The 16,429-nt window shown below is 44.7% G+C and overlaps 1 protein-coding gene across 2 annotated transcripts in view; it reads right to left on the reverse strand.

Moving 5' to 3' along the window:
- The window catches only part of LOC112232183 (deoxycytidylate deaminase), a 70,301-nt gene extending 56,572 nt beyond the window's left edge, over positions 1-13,729 (reverse strand). Inside the window, exons 1-3 of one of the 2 annotated variants that reach the window (XM_042329710.1) lie at positions 13,569-13,729; positions 9,286-9,403; positions 3,615-3,750 (exon numbers count right to left, since the gene is read on the reverse strand). In XM_042329710.1, the coding sequence (XP_042185644.1) occupies positions 3,615-3,750; positions 9,286-9,403; positions 13,569-13,609 (295 nt within the window). In that variant the 5' untranslated portion in view covers positions 13,610-13,729. The remainder of the gene's footprint in view (positions 1-3,614; positions 3,751-9,285; positions 9,404-13,568) is intronic. The other variant, XM_042329709.1, reaches the window with a different exon arrangement.
- Positions 13,730-16,429: the final 2,700 nt, after the last annotated feature.

Here is a 16,429-nt window from a genome sequence, read left to right on the forward strand (position 1 = left end):
ACATTGCAAAAATCAGAAACTTTCTGTCCAAAAATGATGCAGAAAAATTAATCTATGCTTTTGTCACTTCTAGGTTAGACTACTGCAATGCTCTACTTTCCGGCTACCCGGATAAAGCACTAAATAAACTTCAGTTGGTGCTAAATACGGCTGCTAGAATCCTGACTAGAACCAAAAAAATTCATCATATTACTCCAGTGCTAGCCTCTCTACACTGGCTTCCTGTCAAAGCAAGGGCTGATTTCAAGGTTTTACTGCTAACCTACAAAGCATTACATGGGCTTGCTCCTACCTATCTCTCTGATTTGGTCCTGCCGTACATACCTACACGTACGCTACGGTCACAAGACGCAGGCCTCCTAATTGTCCCTAGAATTTCTAAGCAAACAGCTGGAGGCAGGGCTTTCTCCTATAGAGCTCAATTTTTATGGAACGGTCTGCCTACCCATGTCAGAGACGCAAACTCGGTCTCAACCTTTAAGTCCTTACTGAAGACTTATCTCTTCAGTGGGTCATATGATTGAGTGTAGTCTGGCCCAGGAGTGGGAAGGTGAACGGAAAGGCTCTGGAGCAACGAACCGCCCTTGCTGTCTCTGCCTGGCCGGTTCCCCTCTTCCCACTGGGATTCTTTGCCTCTAACCCTTTTACAGGGGCTGAGTCACTGGCTTACTGGGGCTCTCTCATGCCGTCCCTGGAAGGGGTGCGTCACCTGAGTGGGTTGATTCACTGATGTGGTCATCCTGTCTGGGTTGGCGCCCCCCTTGGGTTGTGCCATGGTGGAGATCTTTGTGGGCTATACTCAGCCTTGTCTCAGGATGGTAAGTTGGTGGTTGAAGATATCCCTCTAGTGGTGTGGGGGCTGTGCTTTGGCAAAGTGGGTGGGGTTATATCCTTCCTGTTTGGCCCTGTCTGGGGTGTCCTCGGATGGGGCCACAGTGTCTCCTGACCCCTCCTGTCTCAGCCTCCAGTATTTATGCTGCAGTAGTTAATGTGTCGGGGGGCTAGTGTCAGTTTGTTATATCTGGAGTACCTCTCCTGTCATATTCGGTGTCCTGTATGAATCTAAGTGTGCGTTCTCTAATTCTCTAATTCTCTCTTTCTCTCTCTCTCTCTCTCTCTCTCTCTCTCTCTCTCTCTCTCGGAGGACCTGAGCCCTAGGACCATGCCCCAGGACTACCTGACATGATGACTCCTTGCTGTCCCCAGTCCACCTGGCCGTGCTGCTGCTCCAGTTTCAACTGTTCTGCCTTATTATTATTCGACCATGCTGGTCATTTATGAACATTTGAACATCTTGGCCATGTTCTGTTATAATCTCCACCCGGCCCAGCCAGAAGAGGACTGGCCACCCCACATAGCCTGGTCCTCTCTAGGTTTCTTCCTAGGTTTTGGCCTTTCTAGGGAGTTTTTCCTAGCCACCGTGATTCTACACCTGCATTGCTTGCTGTTTGGGGTTTTAGGCTGGGTTTCTGTACAGCACTTTGAGATATATGCTGATGTATGAAGGGCTATATAAATACATTTGATTTGATTTAGTGGACTGTGGTACCATGGCGATGTTGCTAGGGAGATCCTACCATAAGGATACTTGGTAGTGGACTGTGGTACCATGGCGATGTTGCTAGGGAGATCCTACCATAAGGATACTTGGTAGTGGACTGTGGTACCATGGCGATGTTGCTAGGGAGATCCTACCATAAGGATACTTGGTAGTGGACTGTGGTACCATGGCGATGTTGCTAGGGAGATCCTACCATAAGGATACTTGGTAGTGGACAAGAAAAAGAAAGCTAAGCCAAGAAAGCTAAGGTAACTGAGCTAAACGACTACCGCCCCGTAGCACTCACTTCCGTCATCATGAAGTGCTTTGAGAGACTAGTCAAGGAGCATATCACCTCCACCCTACCTGACACCCTAGACCCACTCCAATTTGCTTACCGCCCAAATAGGTCCACAGACGATGCAATCTCAACCACACTGCACACTGCCCTAACCCATCTGGACAAGAGGAATACCTATGTGAGAATGCTGTTCATCGACTACAGCTCGGCATTCAACACCATAGTACCCTCCAAGCTCGTCATCAAGCTCGAGACCCTGGGTCTCGACCCCGCCCTGTGCAACTGGGTACTGGACTTCCTGACGGGCCGCCCCCAGGTGGTGAGGGTAGGCAACAACATCTCCACCCCGCTGATCCTCAACACTGGGGCCCCACAAGGGTGCGTTCTGAGCCCTCTCCTGTACTCCCTGTTCACCCACGACTGCGTGGCCACGCACGCCTCCAACTCAATCATCAAGTTTGCGGACGACACAACAGTGGTAGGCTTGATTACCAACAACGACGAGACGGCCTACAGGGAGGAGGTGAGGGCCCTCGGAGTGTGGTGTCAGGAAAATAACCTCACACTCAACGTCAACAAAACTAAGGAGATGATTGTGGACTTCAGGAAACAGCAGAGGGAACACCCCCCTATCCACATCGATGGAACAGTAGTGGAGAGGGTAGTAAGTTTTAAGTTCCTCGGCGTACACATCACAGACAAACTGAAATGGTCCACTCACACAGACAGCATCGTGAAGAAGGCGCAGCAGCGCCTCTTCAACCTCAGGAGGCTGAAGAAATTCGGCTTGTCACCAAAAGCACTCACAAACTTCTAAAGATGCACAATCGAGAGCATCCTGGCGGGCTGTATCACCGTAAGGCTCTCCAGAGGGTAGTGAGGTCTGCACAACGCATCACCGGGGGCAAACTACCTGCCCTCCAGGACACCTACACCACCCGATGTTACAGGAAGGCCATAAAGATCATCAAGGACATCAACCACCCGAGCCACTGCCTGTTCACCCCGCTATCATCCAGAAGGCGAGGTCAGTACAGGTGCATCAAAGCTGGGACCAAAGCTGGGACCGAGAGACTGAAAAACAGCTTCTATCTCAAGGCCATCAGACTGTTAAACAGCCACCACTAACATTGAGTGGCTGCTGCCAACACACTGACACTGACTCAACTCCAGCCACTTTAATAATGGGAATTGATGGGAAATATAAATATATATATATATATATAAATATATATAAATATATCACTTGCCACTTTAAACAATGCTACCTTATATAATGTTACTTACCCTACATTATTCATCTCATATGCATACGTATATACTGTACTCTATATCATCGACTGCATCCTTATGTAATACATGTATCACTAGCCACTTTAACTATGCCACTTTGTTTACATACTCATCTCATATGTATATACTGTACTCGATACCATCTACTGTATCTTGCCTATGCTCCTCTGTACCATCACTCATTCATATATCCTTATGTACATATTCTTTATCCCCTTACACTGTGTATAAGACAGTAGTTTTGGAATTGTTAGTTTGATTACTTGTTGGTTATTACTGCATTGTCGGAACTAGAAGCACAAGCATTTCGCTACACTCGCATTAACATCTGCTAACCATGTGTATGTGACAAATAAAATTTGATTTGATTTGGACTGTAGTGGACTGTGGTACTATAGGGATGTTGCTAGGGAGATCCTACCATAAGGATACTTGGTAGTGGACTGTGGTACCATGGCGATGTTGCTAGGGAGATCCTACCGTAGGGATATTTGGTATCCAGGCTGTCGTTGGCAGAGCAGGACCAGGGCAGCAGGTCATCATCACAGCCGTTGGGCATGCCGTTGTAGCCGATGCCCACTATCTTATTCTCCCGGTTAACAATACATGCTCCAACCTAGCAGAGACAGAGACAGAGAGACAGAGAGAGACAGACAGAGAGAGAGAGACAGACAGAGAGAGAGCGAGCGAGACAGACAGAGAGAGAGAGACAGAGAGAGAGCGAGACAGACAGAGAGAGAGAGACAGAGAGAGAGCGAGACAGACAGAGAGAGAGAGACAGAGAGAGAGCGAAACAGAGACAGAGAGAGACAGAGAGAGAGAGACAGAGAGAGAGAGAGAGACAGAGACAGAGAGACAGAGAGACAGAGAGAGACAGAGAGAGACAGAGTTAATTTAACTTTCAGACAGAGTGCACATATTATTTCTCTGTGTGCATCTAGGCTAGAAGATGTGACTGTATTTGGGTGAGAAAATATTTTCCTACCCAATCTAGCCAAGCATGTAGGCCTAAGAGTTTAACATTTATGCAAGTAGAGGCAGAGCAACTTGGAATGAAAAGTGAGGAGGTCAATGTTCAGTGGTTTAGAGAGTTGGGGAAGAGAGGAGAGAGAGGAGAGAAGAGAGGGATGTCCAGCTGAGAGCTAGGCCAATTAGAGACGGAGCGAGCGAGAGAGATGAGAAAGACATCAACTTTATCCGGAATCGCATGCAAGCACAAAACCTCTACTCCACCGTAACTAACACAGTGGAACAGGCAATCAGGAGGGATTCTAATCTAACTCACAAAAACATCGAAGTTCTCCAACCACTTCTTCTCTAATAACGATCGGTCATCCAACCAATGAGGGTTGCCCTTCACTGTACTGTTAGTTGGTTTTCTCCAGATGAACTGGCATAGCTCCAACACATCAAACGACCTAGAGAGCCCTCCCCCCGCCAAGGCTCTCCCCAGGACGCTGTGCTTTGATCAGGGCTAGAAACGCTCCGCCAGGCCCCTTATCACTTTAAAAAGACCCACGCACCACCTTCCTCCGCTCGCCCCCCTCTCCTAGCCTCACCCCATCCATCGATACATCAACCCCCCCCATACCCTCCAGCCAGCCCCATCACTCATATGTTAGAATGATAGAAGTGTGTCAGAGAAATGTGTGAAAGACAAAGTCAGCCAGAGAGACAGAGAGAGAGACAAAAAAGACTAGAGAGCGAGTCAGAGAGAGCGAAATGATTGAGGGTCCTTCTCTGTGTCACAGGACTGACTAAGACAAAGTCAGACGAAGCTCGAAGATGATACGTAGTGTTGCTGTTCAGATCAAAGATCAAATTAAGTTCAGTCTCGACTCGCGTCCCCTTGGCTTTGTGCACACATGCGACTGTCTAGAGAGCATTGCTGAATTAATGTCGGGGGGCTATTTGAAGGGTACATCTGACGAGGGTAGAGACTAGCGAGAGAGCCGAGCCTTAAAACAGAGGCTGTAGCGTACACACGACCACATCGACAGAAGGGGAGGGGACTAAGAAAGTGGCTTTGAGAGAGAGAGAGAGCTCACTGAGGGATAAGCTACCATCCTTTCTTGTGGGTGGACTGCGTCAACTAAGGTGGTCAGATATCAACGGGGGGATTGTGGCAAAAGCGAAAGGCGGAAGCTTCGTCCTTCGGCCCCCCCGTGGCGGTCTGTAAACACAGAGGCCTCGCGAGGACCCGTCGCTGAGAGACATGAAACGGAACCAGATATCCCTTTCTTCCGAGAGGGAAAAAAAGAGGAGAAAATAAAGGAAGGATAGACAACTAAAGCTCCAAACCCTCTGTTTCATCCTCGCACTGTTTTGATCAGGGAAGGCTTGGTTGGCTTAAAAACTTCTCTTTCTGTCGTTCCTCTAATCCCCATCGCCTCCACCTCTCTCTCTCCCTCTCTCTCCTGGAGGTGGAGACAAGACAACATCCTGAACTAGTTTAGAAATGAGAGGTCATTAGAGAAGGCTGGTGGTTGAAATTTCCTCCCTTTCTCCGTCGCTTGACTTTTTCCACATTTAGTTGTGTTACAGGCAGAATTTAAAATTGATTCTCGGTCACTGGCCTACAAACACACACACCAAATACTCCATGACGTCAACGTAGAATTGTTTTTAGACATGTTTAAAAATGAATACATGAAAAACTGAAATGTCTCGAGTCAATAAGTGTTCAACCCCTTTGTTATGGCAAGGCTAAATAAGTTCAGGAGTAAACATTTGCTTAACAAGTCACAATAAGTTGCATGGACTCACTGTGTGCAGTAATAGTGTTTAACGTGATTTTTTTTATGACTACCTCATCTCTGTACCCCACACATACAATTATCTGTATGGTTCCTCAGTCAAATCAGTGAATTTCAAACACAGACTCAACCACAAAGACCAGGGAGGTTTTCTAGACAGTCGCAGACACGCACCTCATGTTCACTCACTCGCGCACACAACAAAGCCAAGGGGACTTTAAAACAGAGTGGCTGTGATCGGAGAAAACTGAAGATGGATCCACAACATTGTGGCAAATAAATATAGTTTATGTCCCGAATACAAAGCGTTATGTTTGGGGGAAATTCAATATCTGAGTACCACTTCATATTTTCAAGCATGGTAGTGGCTGCATCATGTTTTGGGTATGCTTGTCATCAGCAAGGACTAGGGAGTTTGTGATATAAAGAAATTGAATTTTTCACTTTGTCATTATGGGATAGTGTGTAGATAGGTGAGAGAGAAACATTAATTAAATCCCGTTTGAATTCACGCTTTAACACCAGAACATGTGGAACAAGTCAAGGGGTGTGAATACTTTCTGAAGGCACTTACTCCCAGCAGCAGGGGTGGAGTCAGTGGGCACCTGGATAGAGAGAGATGGAGTGAGGATTATTGGATCCATAGACCCCCTGCTGTGCCCCACTGGTCTCTCCCCCCTCCGTTCCCATTCCTTCCCCTGGGGTTGAGATTATCACAGAGGAGCAGAGGCAGCATATCATGGTATTTTTCTAATGTTTGACGGTAGTTCATTAGGATCCCCATTAGCGGTTGCAAAAGCAGCAGCTACTCTTCCTGGGGTCCACACAGAACATGACACACAACATAACACATAACATTAATAGACAAGAACAGCTCAAGGACAGACCTACATTAAAAAAAATGTAAAGGCACACGTAGCCTACATATCAATACAGACACAAACTATCTAGGTCAAATATGGGAGAGGTGTTGTGCCGGGAGGTGTTGCTTTATCTGGTTTTGAATCCAGGTTTGCTCTTAATTTGAGCAATATGAGATGGGGGTGGGGGGGTTCCATGCAATAATGGCTCTATATAATACTGTACACTTTCTTGACTTTGTTCTGGATTTGGAGACTGTGAAAAGACCCCTGGTGGCATGTCTGGTGGTGTGTGTGTGTGTGTGTCAGAGCTGTGAGTAACTTGACTATGTAAACAATTTGGGATTTTCAACCATGTTTCTTGTAAAAAGGAAGAAGTGATTCGGTCAGTCTCGCCTCAATTCTTAGCCAAAAAAAGACTGTCATGCATAGTATTTATATCAGCCCTCTGATTACAATGAAGAGCAAGGCTTCCCAACCTGTTCTGGGCCAGCTGCAGCTTAACTAGGTCTTTCCTTGCAGCACTCGACCACGTGACTGGACAATAATTAAGATTGCAGGCTTTAGTTTTGTCAGGACTTGCTTTGTGGAGTGTGGTGTCAAAAAAAGCAGAGCATCTCTATCACGGACAAACCACTCTCCATCTTTACAACCATTGAATCGATATGTTTTGAACATGACAGTTTACAATCTAAGGTAACACCAAGTAATTTAGTCTCCTCAACTTTTTCAACAGCCACACCATTCATTACCAGATTCAGGTCTAGAACTTAGTGGATGATTTGTACCAAATACAATGCTGTTAGTTTTAGAGATGTTCAGGACTGGTTTATTACTGGCCACCCATTCCAGAACAGACTGCAACTCTTTGAGGGTTTCAAGTGACTTCAACTGTGGTTCATATTTTGATGTTATTGGACAGTGTTTTATGTTTTTGAATTATATAAATACAAAATTTGATTTATGAGTAGTGCGTGACCCTAGGATGGCAACACATACATTCTAAGTGATTTCAATGGGTCTCTCTCAACATTCTTATTGTTTTATACTGTTCAATTCAACTTCAACTCAGAAATGTTCAGCATTTTGAGAAATTTGAGATCATATCCACACTGCCACATAGGGCTGCACAACATTGGCAAATATTTGCAATTGCGATTTTTAACCAAATGTTGCAATTGCTGATCAAAACTCTTGGGTGAACTATTGGAATCATGGAAATATTATTATTACTTTTTAAATTCTATAGTTAGAATATAATAGTGGGCATACAGTGTTTGACATGACAACAAATGAAAATGCTAGGGAGGAGTTATTGTGACAGGGTAGGAACCAAAGTGTTGGTCAGTGTTCCCTTCAGGACACTAATATCTTTGGCTACATGAAATGTTGTTTTCTCTTCGCTACTTCATGTAGCTAACATACTCATGCTTTGCCTAATACTCTTTGGTTTAGAAGCATGTTGCACAAACAACATGCTGATTTAGGCCTAAACCGTCACTGGTATCAGGATGTATAGCTAGATATGTTTGCACTGACTCAATACATTTATTAGCTAGCTATAACTAGCAATTAGCATGAGATGTTAACACTATTTAGTGGCAACTTGCTAAGAAAAGACAGACTAGCTGTTTGCAGATATAAGAATAAAACTAATAGTGGAATCAGAGAATGCTTGTGGATTTATATTACTGAGCGCAAGTGTTTCGTGGTCGAGCAACAACAAATGCGCTCGAGTGACAGGGGGCGGGGCTAGGGCGAGAGACTTTTGTACTCACACACACACTAACGTGCACAATGCACATACCCTTTCATACAGCTGTATCGAATAATTAAATATTCCCTAATAAACCCTGCATAGTCCAGATTTCCCACAAGACATCTCTTTTTGACCAAATACTTTAGGAACCATTACAAAAGTATTGAACATCTCTGCCCTGTAGCCATCTCCCCCCCCCCCTCCATTTCTCCAATATCCCTCACTCTCCATCCACTTCTGTGGGTCAGAAATCCATTTCAAAACAAGCTCTAGGTCGATCATCAAACTAGACAGCACAGTGCAGATAGGGGGTATAGGTGTCGAAACAAATCCAAACAGACATCCAACTTGGCGCTTACAGGCCTTCACCAGACAACCAATCCCTGACTAAGGCAGACAAGGGCTAAGGCCCCCGACCGCTTGAAACACCCACCACCGCCCCAACCGGGTGCTCGCCCCACAGCCGGGGGAACTCTGGGAACTCAATCAAATACCCGCCGCCGTCTTGACCGGCAGTGTCAAAGAGTGGCATCCGTGCCAGGGCCTGATCGGAAAGGCAGGGGGGCTTTATTATGGGCAAAGGGCCTGGCATCTGGATTCATATTTAATAACAGACGGGGCTGTGGACACCTTACATAGCCATGGTGAGGGGGGAAAGGGAGAGAAAGCGGGTTGGAGGGCTGGGGGGGGGTCAGGATCAATGAAGAGGTGGTGTAGGGGGTGATGATGTTACCTAGGATCTTGAATGTTTCTCTGAGCTGTGTCTGTGAGTTTACCTGTGAGCTGGGATCCTTGCTTCTCTGAGCTGACAGGAAAGCTACAGCCATGAAATATTCAGGCCACTCCAGGTAGTCCTCGCGCTTTTTCATCTGAGCGGAACCAGAGGCCGGGGTCCTAATGGAGGGGAAGAAAGGAGAAAGAGATGGATAGAGAGAAAGGAAGAAAACAGAGAAAAGGTCAGAACGGGGGAGGGGGGAGACAAAAACAAGGAGACAAAATAAAATGGAGGTCAGAAAAATGGGCGAAAGAAAGGTGAGAAGGAGAAGACTAAAAGAGGGAGGATGAGGGAAGGAGAGCAGGTGAGTCTTCAGGATAAGAGAAGACAATAGAAGGAAAGTGACAAGGTAGGGAGGGATGGAGTAAAACAAAAATTAAATCTTCAAAATGCTCGTTGGTCAAAAAGGAGCAGTCGGGCATCGGTCGCGTGCTTCACTTGAGGGCAGCATGATGTCGTCTCGGTCTCCGTCCTTTACAAAGGAACACGCGTGCCGGCGTGAACGCAAACCGCACACAGACAAGTTCAGACCGACACTTCACACGCATCGATTCAAAGGGCTTCAAACCTGGGTCTTAACCCCACGGAGAACAGACTCCCACTCCTTATAATTACAACACCCCTGTCTAGAGCCCTCACTATCCCAGCGTACCTTCTTCGCGTTTTGAAAACCATTATATCCTCTCTTCACTGCTGTGCTCCAGGCCACTCACCCGCCATTACGGATCCAGACACAGGAACCGGGAGCTATTATGGGTACAGTCGCAGAAAGTCCCACTGGGTCAGACTGGAGCACCTTGGAAACTGAAGCAGCAGTACCCAGCAATTAAATACTACCCATCGCCAACCTAGGGCGGATCGTGCCATAGATCTAGGCCTAGATACCATGTCTGCCGGTCTACAAAGCACTCTCTAAAGTGGATCCAAAGACACAGCAGAAGAGGAAGGGATACTTTGAGCTCCTCCACAGTTTGGGGTGTGATCTCTCGGCCGTGCGTTTCCGACCTGGCAATTAAACCCTACCTACCTAGCTGGCACACGACAAAGAAATGAAAAGAGTGCCGACCTAGGGCAATAGGGCCAATCGAGACCCATTGCTGTCCGGCAACGCACCACATCTGCCTTTCTACAAAGACAAGATCGGTGACGTCTTTCGCCTATACCCCCCGCAGACACGACTGGAATCGAAAGAAATGAAGAAGGGATCAGAGAAAGAGATGGAGGGAGAAAGAGGGATACGTTCGGAGTCTGACACTTTGAACTCCTCCACAGCTCAGACGGAGATCTCGTCCCTACATTTCAAATTGGCTAATGGTTGCCAGCATGCGGCGCAAGACTGTCAAACGGGGAAAACTTTAAAGTGACATTTCCAGGCGTTCGGCCGCATTAAGGGGCCCACATCATAGGGCAGAAGGTCCGTCGTCTCTCAAAAGACAAAAGAAACTACTTGTGTGTGCCTTTTCATTGCGGCTTGATCAAATGATGTGGCATTTGTATTTAATTAGACCCGAGAGAATCTCGTTAGAGAGGCGGTTGTAAAATCATTTACAGTTGATGTAGCGATTTGATTTGTTAAAATGTTTAATAAGCAAGATGAGAGGAATAATACATGAAATGAATCATAAAACATTCGTCGAAATACATTTTCAGTTGAGTCGGCCTCCACCTTCCAATGCAGACTTTCAATCTGGTCCAGCTTTTTTAAGGAGAGCATCTGACTCTTCCTTGATACATCTAATTAAGCATTGGTCTCCGGGGAAGCTGTGGTAGCGTAAACGTCTTCTGTTGTCAATTTGTGCAGATGGGTCTTCCTTCTCATCGTTCATTAAAGCATTACTGCACCGGCCGAGAACCTTAATAATCCGCCCCACCTGAGACCTGACACCTGGTGGAGTTCACGCGGTCTTTCAGAACCCTGGAATCGTCCTGCTGCCATATGTTCAAATGCTGACATAGAATTACAATGACTAGAACAGTCAGACATTCCAGTGCCCAATCCCATGCCGCTCAAGTTCAATTCATTGTAATTCTATGGTTCTCCTATGCTACTCCAATGCCAGCTGTTTCTCTGGTCTCACAGTCCACACTTCCCTCCAGGACATTAGTCCTTTAAATGAGATGCAGATGAGTGTGTTCGCTCCCCTGGGCTCTACTGGCTTTCCCAGGCACCAGATTGTCATATCAGAGGTCCTCCTCTCTGCAGAACGGTGGCCGGCCTTCCTAAACAGGAGTTTCAACCGTACAGCTGCTGGGAGAAGAGATAACATGCCATGGGATAATGCTTCCTGGGCGTTCTCCCTTCTGGGATTTATAATTCCCAAAAATGCCCATTCCTTATTGGCTTAATGAGCGGACGGATTAGGCTATCATCGCGCTTCAAAGCAGCACGTCGAAATAGGACCTAGGAGCCTACATCTAAATTGAGGCATTAGGCTACCTGGCTTAGTGAAAGTGCAGAAAGCCGGTCAGAAAGGGAAGGTCGACATAGTGAGTGGTATTAGGGAAGGCAGGAAGGCACCTCGGGAATGCCAAGTTTGCCAACGTGCACGTTGCGTGGGGATGGAAAGGTCAGAGGTACGCGACCAAACTGTCAACTCCATACATGCACCCTATGGTTGCTACCATAGAATTAGGAATTTAATAGGACATGTATGGTTGCAACCAGTCCAGAGTAGATATGGAATAGGCCCGGCTTATATGCCTAGCCGTCAGCCTCAGCATTCTTCACGGCAATGATGAGGATGCAAAAGCAGAGGTGGACTGAAGAACATGAGCAAACTGTCAACGCGATGGCAAGCAACAGTTACTCTGAAGGCAGCCTCAAGAGTTCAGGCTGAGAGTTGACATGGAAACGGTATAGTCCTTCAGCCAAAGCATTCTTCACATCAATGAAGGTGATACAAGTGTAAGCAGGGTGGAGAGTTGAATACATTCAAAGGCTGAACTAGTAAAAAGAGACAGAACAGCGGTGTGCTGTACACTGAAAAACATATGTGATGAAGGCTAAACCTGATGCAACCAGTCTCAAAATGCCATCCAGATTTCAAATCAACCACATCCGGAACTCAAGCCTTCATAACAGCGGGAAATCCCGGTGCAAAGAGACTTTTATCGAGCTTGTGGAAAGGCCCTGGGAGGCACCGGCTCATTGTGGGGGATCAAAACAGCCAAAGTGGGCCCTCAGCCAGCTAAGAGGGGTGGTGAAGAGGGCCAGGGGCCACAGGGGTTGGCCCAGGTCCCCTTAACCTTTCTGGGCCCCTGGCACTCTGCTGGGTGACGGGAACCCCTCCAGGTGTGTGCGAGACAGTGGAGGGCATGTTACTGGTTGAGCTAGAGTGCTCCTCGTGTTTGACATTTGACACAGAGTCAGAGTGACAGTGTGGTTGGGACTGGGAGCAGTGTGTGTGGGATGTGTGTGTTTGTCCTCATTGCCCTCCTGCTCGTTAGCTTATGCCCTGTGCCAACACTGCTACCATTCCATGGGCACACCCTCAAATAAGGATGAAAGGTGGGACACACATCATCCCTTTTTGAGGGCCACAGATTCATATTGTACTATTTTCAGCTGAAGAGAAACTCTTTGTGTGTGTGTGTGTGTGTGTCATGGCTTATGCAGGATCCATAATTCTACATCTTACACATCCTGCCCCCATGTCTTTCACCAAGATGGGATCGGGAACTAAGGGGAATAGGAAAGATATTACCTGATGCTAAATATAAAACTGAGACACAGTGCACGGAAACTAAGTGAAAATCATGTCTGAAGAGGATAGATTATATTTTTATCTTGAGAATGAGGACAGCTACAGCGGTTTCTAAGGTGTGAAAATCATTTTTCTGACTTTGTGTCCACACACACAGTTGAAGCTGCCAACCCTCCCCAGTCTCGCACACACACTTTTCCCTCTTAGTTATTCCCACAACTCTCACTAAATGCTTTGATCCCAATGAAGTCAGCTTTAATGTATACCTACCGATAAACTAAGTGCCTAGCTTGTATGTGACCTTATTCCAATATACTGTACTGTAACTTAGATATATAGCTATCTATCTATTATCCATCCATCTTACTAGCTAGCTATATTGCTAATGACTTTCTGAATATGCTGCTAACAACAAACGCGATCTATGTGTATTTCTTGAAGTTGTGTGTTGCTATCAGAGAACTGAAGGAGCTAGCTAGCTACTACTACTTAGCCTAGCTAGCTGGTACTAATGTAAAACGCATGCGACCAAACAACTGACAATTCGCTGCGAACTTCAACGGGAACACATAAAAGTTACCCATTCAGTTGGGTTGCCTCGTTCTTCATTTCTTGGCTCATCTTTGCTTCTGTGCTGACACTGTACAGATGAGGCGTAGGGCGCCTTTCTTTTCCCCCCAACACAGTCAAGCCAAAACCGCGCCTTGTTATTCCGAGGGGCGTTCCACAAGGCGTTCCCGGTGTTTCAAGATTGACAATATAATAACATAATGTCGTGGACCGAGTGAGCCCTTAACGTCCCTTAAACGCTCAAAGACAGATTCAATGGCTGTAGCAGAGTGCATTCAACTGAATGATTAGCCAATAAATATTTGAGAAATTGTGAATAATACGCATATTCTTTTACCTGATAATAGGCTACTACTGATAATATAGCAACTTAAAATACCGAGCTTGTAACGTTAAGTAGCCTAGGTTGGCGGACCTTCAATTGAGAGAGTTCAGCAGAGTTCTCGGAGACATTTTTACAACTCATTGAAACTCTGAAAATAAATACATGGGCAAATGTTACCAAACATGATAACGGTAGGCAGTTTATTGTTAAATGACACTTTCCATCCATACCTTGGAAGGTCACTGTCTCTGCGCTGATCGCCTATGAGTGAGAGAACGCCAGCTAGTCAATGGGAGCGTAGTAGAACACCGGGAGTGTTGGTTTTGGCTTAATAACTGCGTTGGGGGGAAAGAAAGACGCGGACGTAGGACACGGCACAAGCATGAACATCTCCCACGCTGGAAATTGTAATGAGGTCCAACCCCCAGCCTATATTAGTGAATGTGTAAGTGCACGTGGTTGTCTTGTTGAACAAACATCTGTAGAGCGCACCAAACTACAGATAGTCTTCCAAGGTGGACTTCCGTGAACAACATGTTTAACCTGCGAAATGTGTGCTCTCTGCCATTGTAAACTGAAGAAATTGCTGCATACGACCAAAAAAACAGTAAAGCGTTGGGACATAATATATCCTCCCCGGCCACTACGTGGCAGTCATGTGTCTTATTAAAACCACAGACAAAACAAGGAGTTAGCTGTGTGGCTTTGTGTGTCGTCACAGAGAGTCAGAGGTGTTATTGTAACTGTAATACATTGGGAGGTCTTCAATTTTTACTGAAATGTAATGATATTCCTGAAAGATTACTTGCTAAATTGCCTAAGTTTCACCATCAAGCTTTAATGGCCTGGAAAATATGTTTCCTGCACAATTTTTCCCCACATAAAGCTATTTTGTGGAATAATTCAGACATAACTGTAAGGAATAAGTCATTGTTCTACCCCAGCTGGCATGAGAGGAATATTGACTTTGTTCTTGATATTTTCGACAACAAGGGTAATATTCTCACATATGAACAATTTATAACATTGAAAGAGTTTCCAATACCTTTCAGAGAGTTTATTTCTGTGATCAAAGCCGTACCCAGTGGTCTAACTACACATATGAAAACTCATCTTAATTTTGGGAATGATCACAAAGTTTATCCAGAACTCAGATTGGAAGGCGTGGGCTTACTTGAGAGATCTTGTTGTAATAAATATATAAGACAAATTCTTCATTCACAAAACCAACTTACACAGAGAGGAACGTTTTTCTAAAAAAATGCACGGTTAAGGCCTTACAAATACTGTATACCAAACAAAGTTAAGGAAGTGCACTTCAACATTTTACATAAGATATATCCATGTAATTCTATGATTTCCAAATGTGTGGCTATTGATGATATCTGCGTTTTCTGTGAAAAAGAAGGTGAGAATCTGCCTCACTTGCTCTTTGAATAAAAATTTGTGTCACAATTTTTGGAAAACCTTGCAAAGTACTTATTTACCATTATAAACACTGCCTATATTTTTGGCATATATGTTACTATTGCAATGATAACAAAACCACTGAAATGATTGTTAATTTTTTTTATTCTTGTTGCCAAAATACTTTATACACAAACAAAAATTCCTAAATTCTATACCAAAATTACACATTTTTCTGATTTAATTATCGTATTAAAACATTAACCCTAGTGAATAACAACAAGAATAATATCTTCATGATCATAATAAGATCTTTTCAGAGTGAATATAATTGCACTTAAATTGTTTATTTTTTGTATTATTTTATTGATATTTTGTGTATGTTTGAGCATTGTTAACACCAGTGTTTGGTTTGTTAGACATGTTTGATGTAGTAATGTAAGTTGATTTTTGTATTATGAAAAAATATATATATATTTGAAAACTGTTCTTCCCGAATGCAGATGTGTTTGGGAACAGAATTATGGTACAATCTCAAATCAAATCAAATTTATTTGTCACATACACTTGGTTAGCAGATGTTAATGCGAGTGTAGCGAAATGCTTGTGCTTCTAGTTCCGACAATGCAGTAATAACCAACAAGTAATCTAACTAATAATTCCAAAACTACTACCTTATACACACAAGTGTAAGGGGATAAAGAATATGTACATAAGGATAAATGAATGAGTGATGGTACAGAGCGGCATAGGCAAGATACAGTAGATGGTATCGAGTACAGTATATACATATGAGATGAGTATGTAAACAAAGTGGCATAGTTAAAGTGGCTAGTGATACATGTATTACATAAGATGCAGTAGATGATATAGAGTACAGTATATACATATACATATGAGATTAATAATGTAGGGTATGTAAACATTATATTAGGTAGCATTGTTTAAAGTGGCTAGTGATATATTTTACATCATTTCCCATCAATTCCCATTATTAAAGTGGCTGGAGTTGAGTTAGAGTGTGTTGGCAGCAGTCACTCAATGTTAGTGGTGGCTGTTTAACAGTCTGATGGCCTTGAGATAGAAGCTGTTTTTCAGTCTCTCGGTCCCAGCTTTGATGCACCTGTACTGACCTCGCC

The sequence above is a fragment of the Oncorhynchus tshawytscha genome, linkage group LG11, assembly GCF_018296145.1.
Source record: "Oncorhynchus tshawytscha isolate Ot180627B linkage group LG11, Otsh_v2.0, whole genome shotgun sequence".
Lineage (NCBI taxonomy): Eukaryota > Metazoa > Chordata > Actinopteri > Salmoniformes > Salmonidae > Oncorhynchus > Oncorhynchus tshawytscha.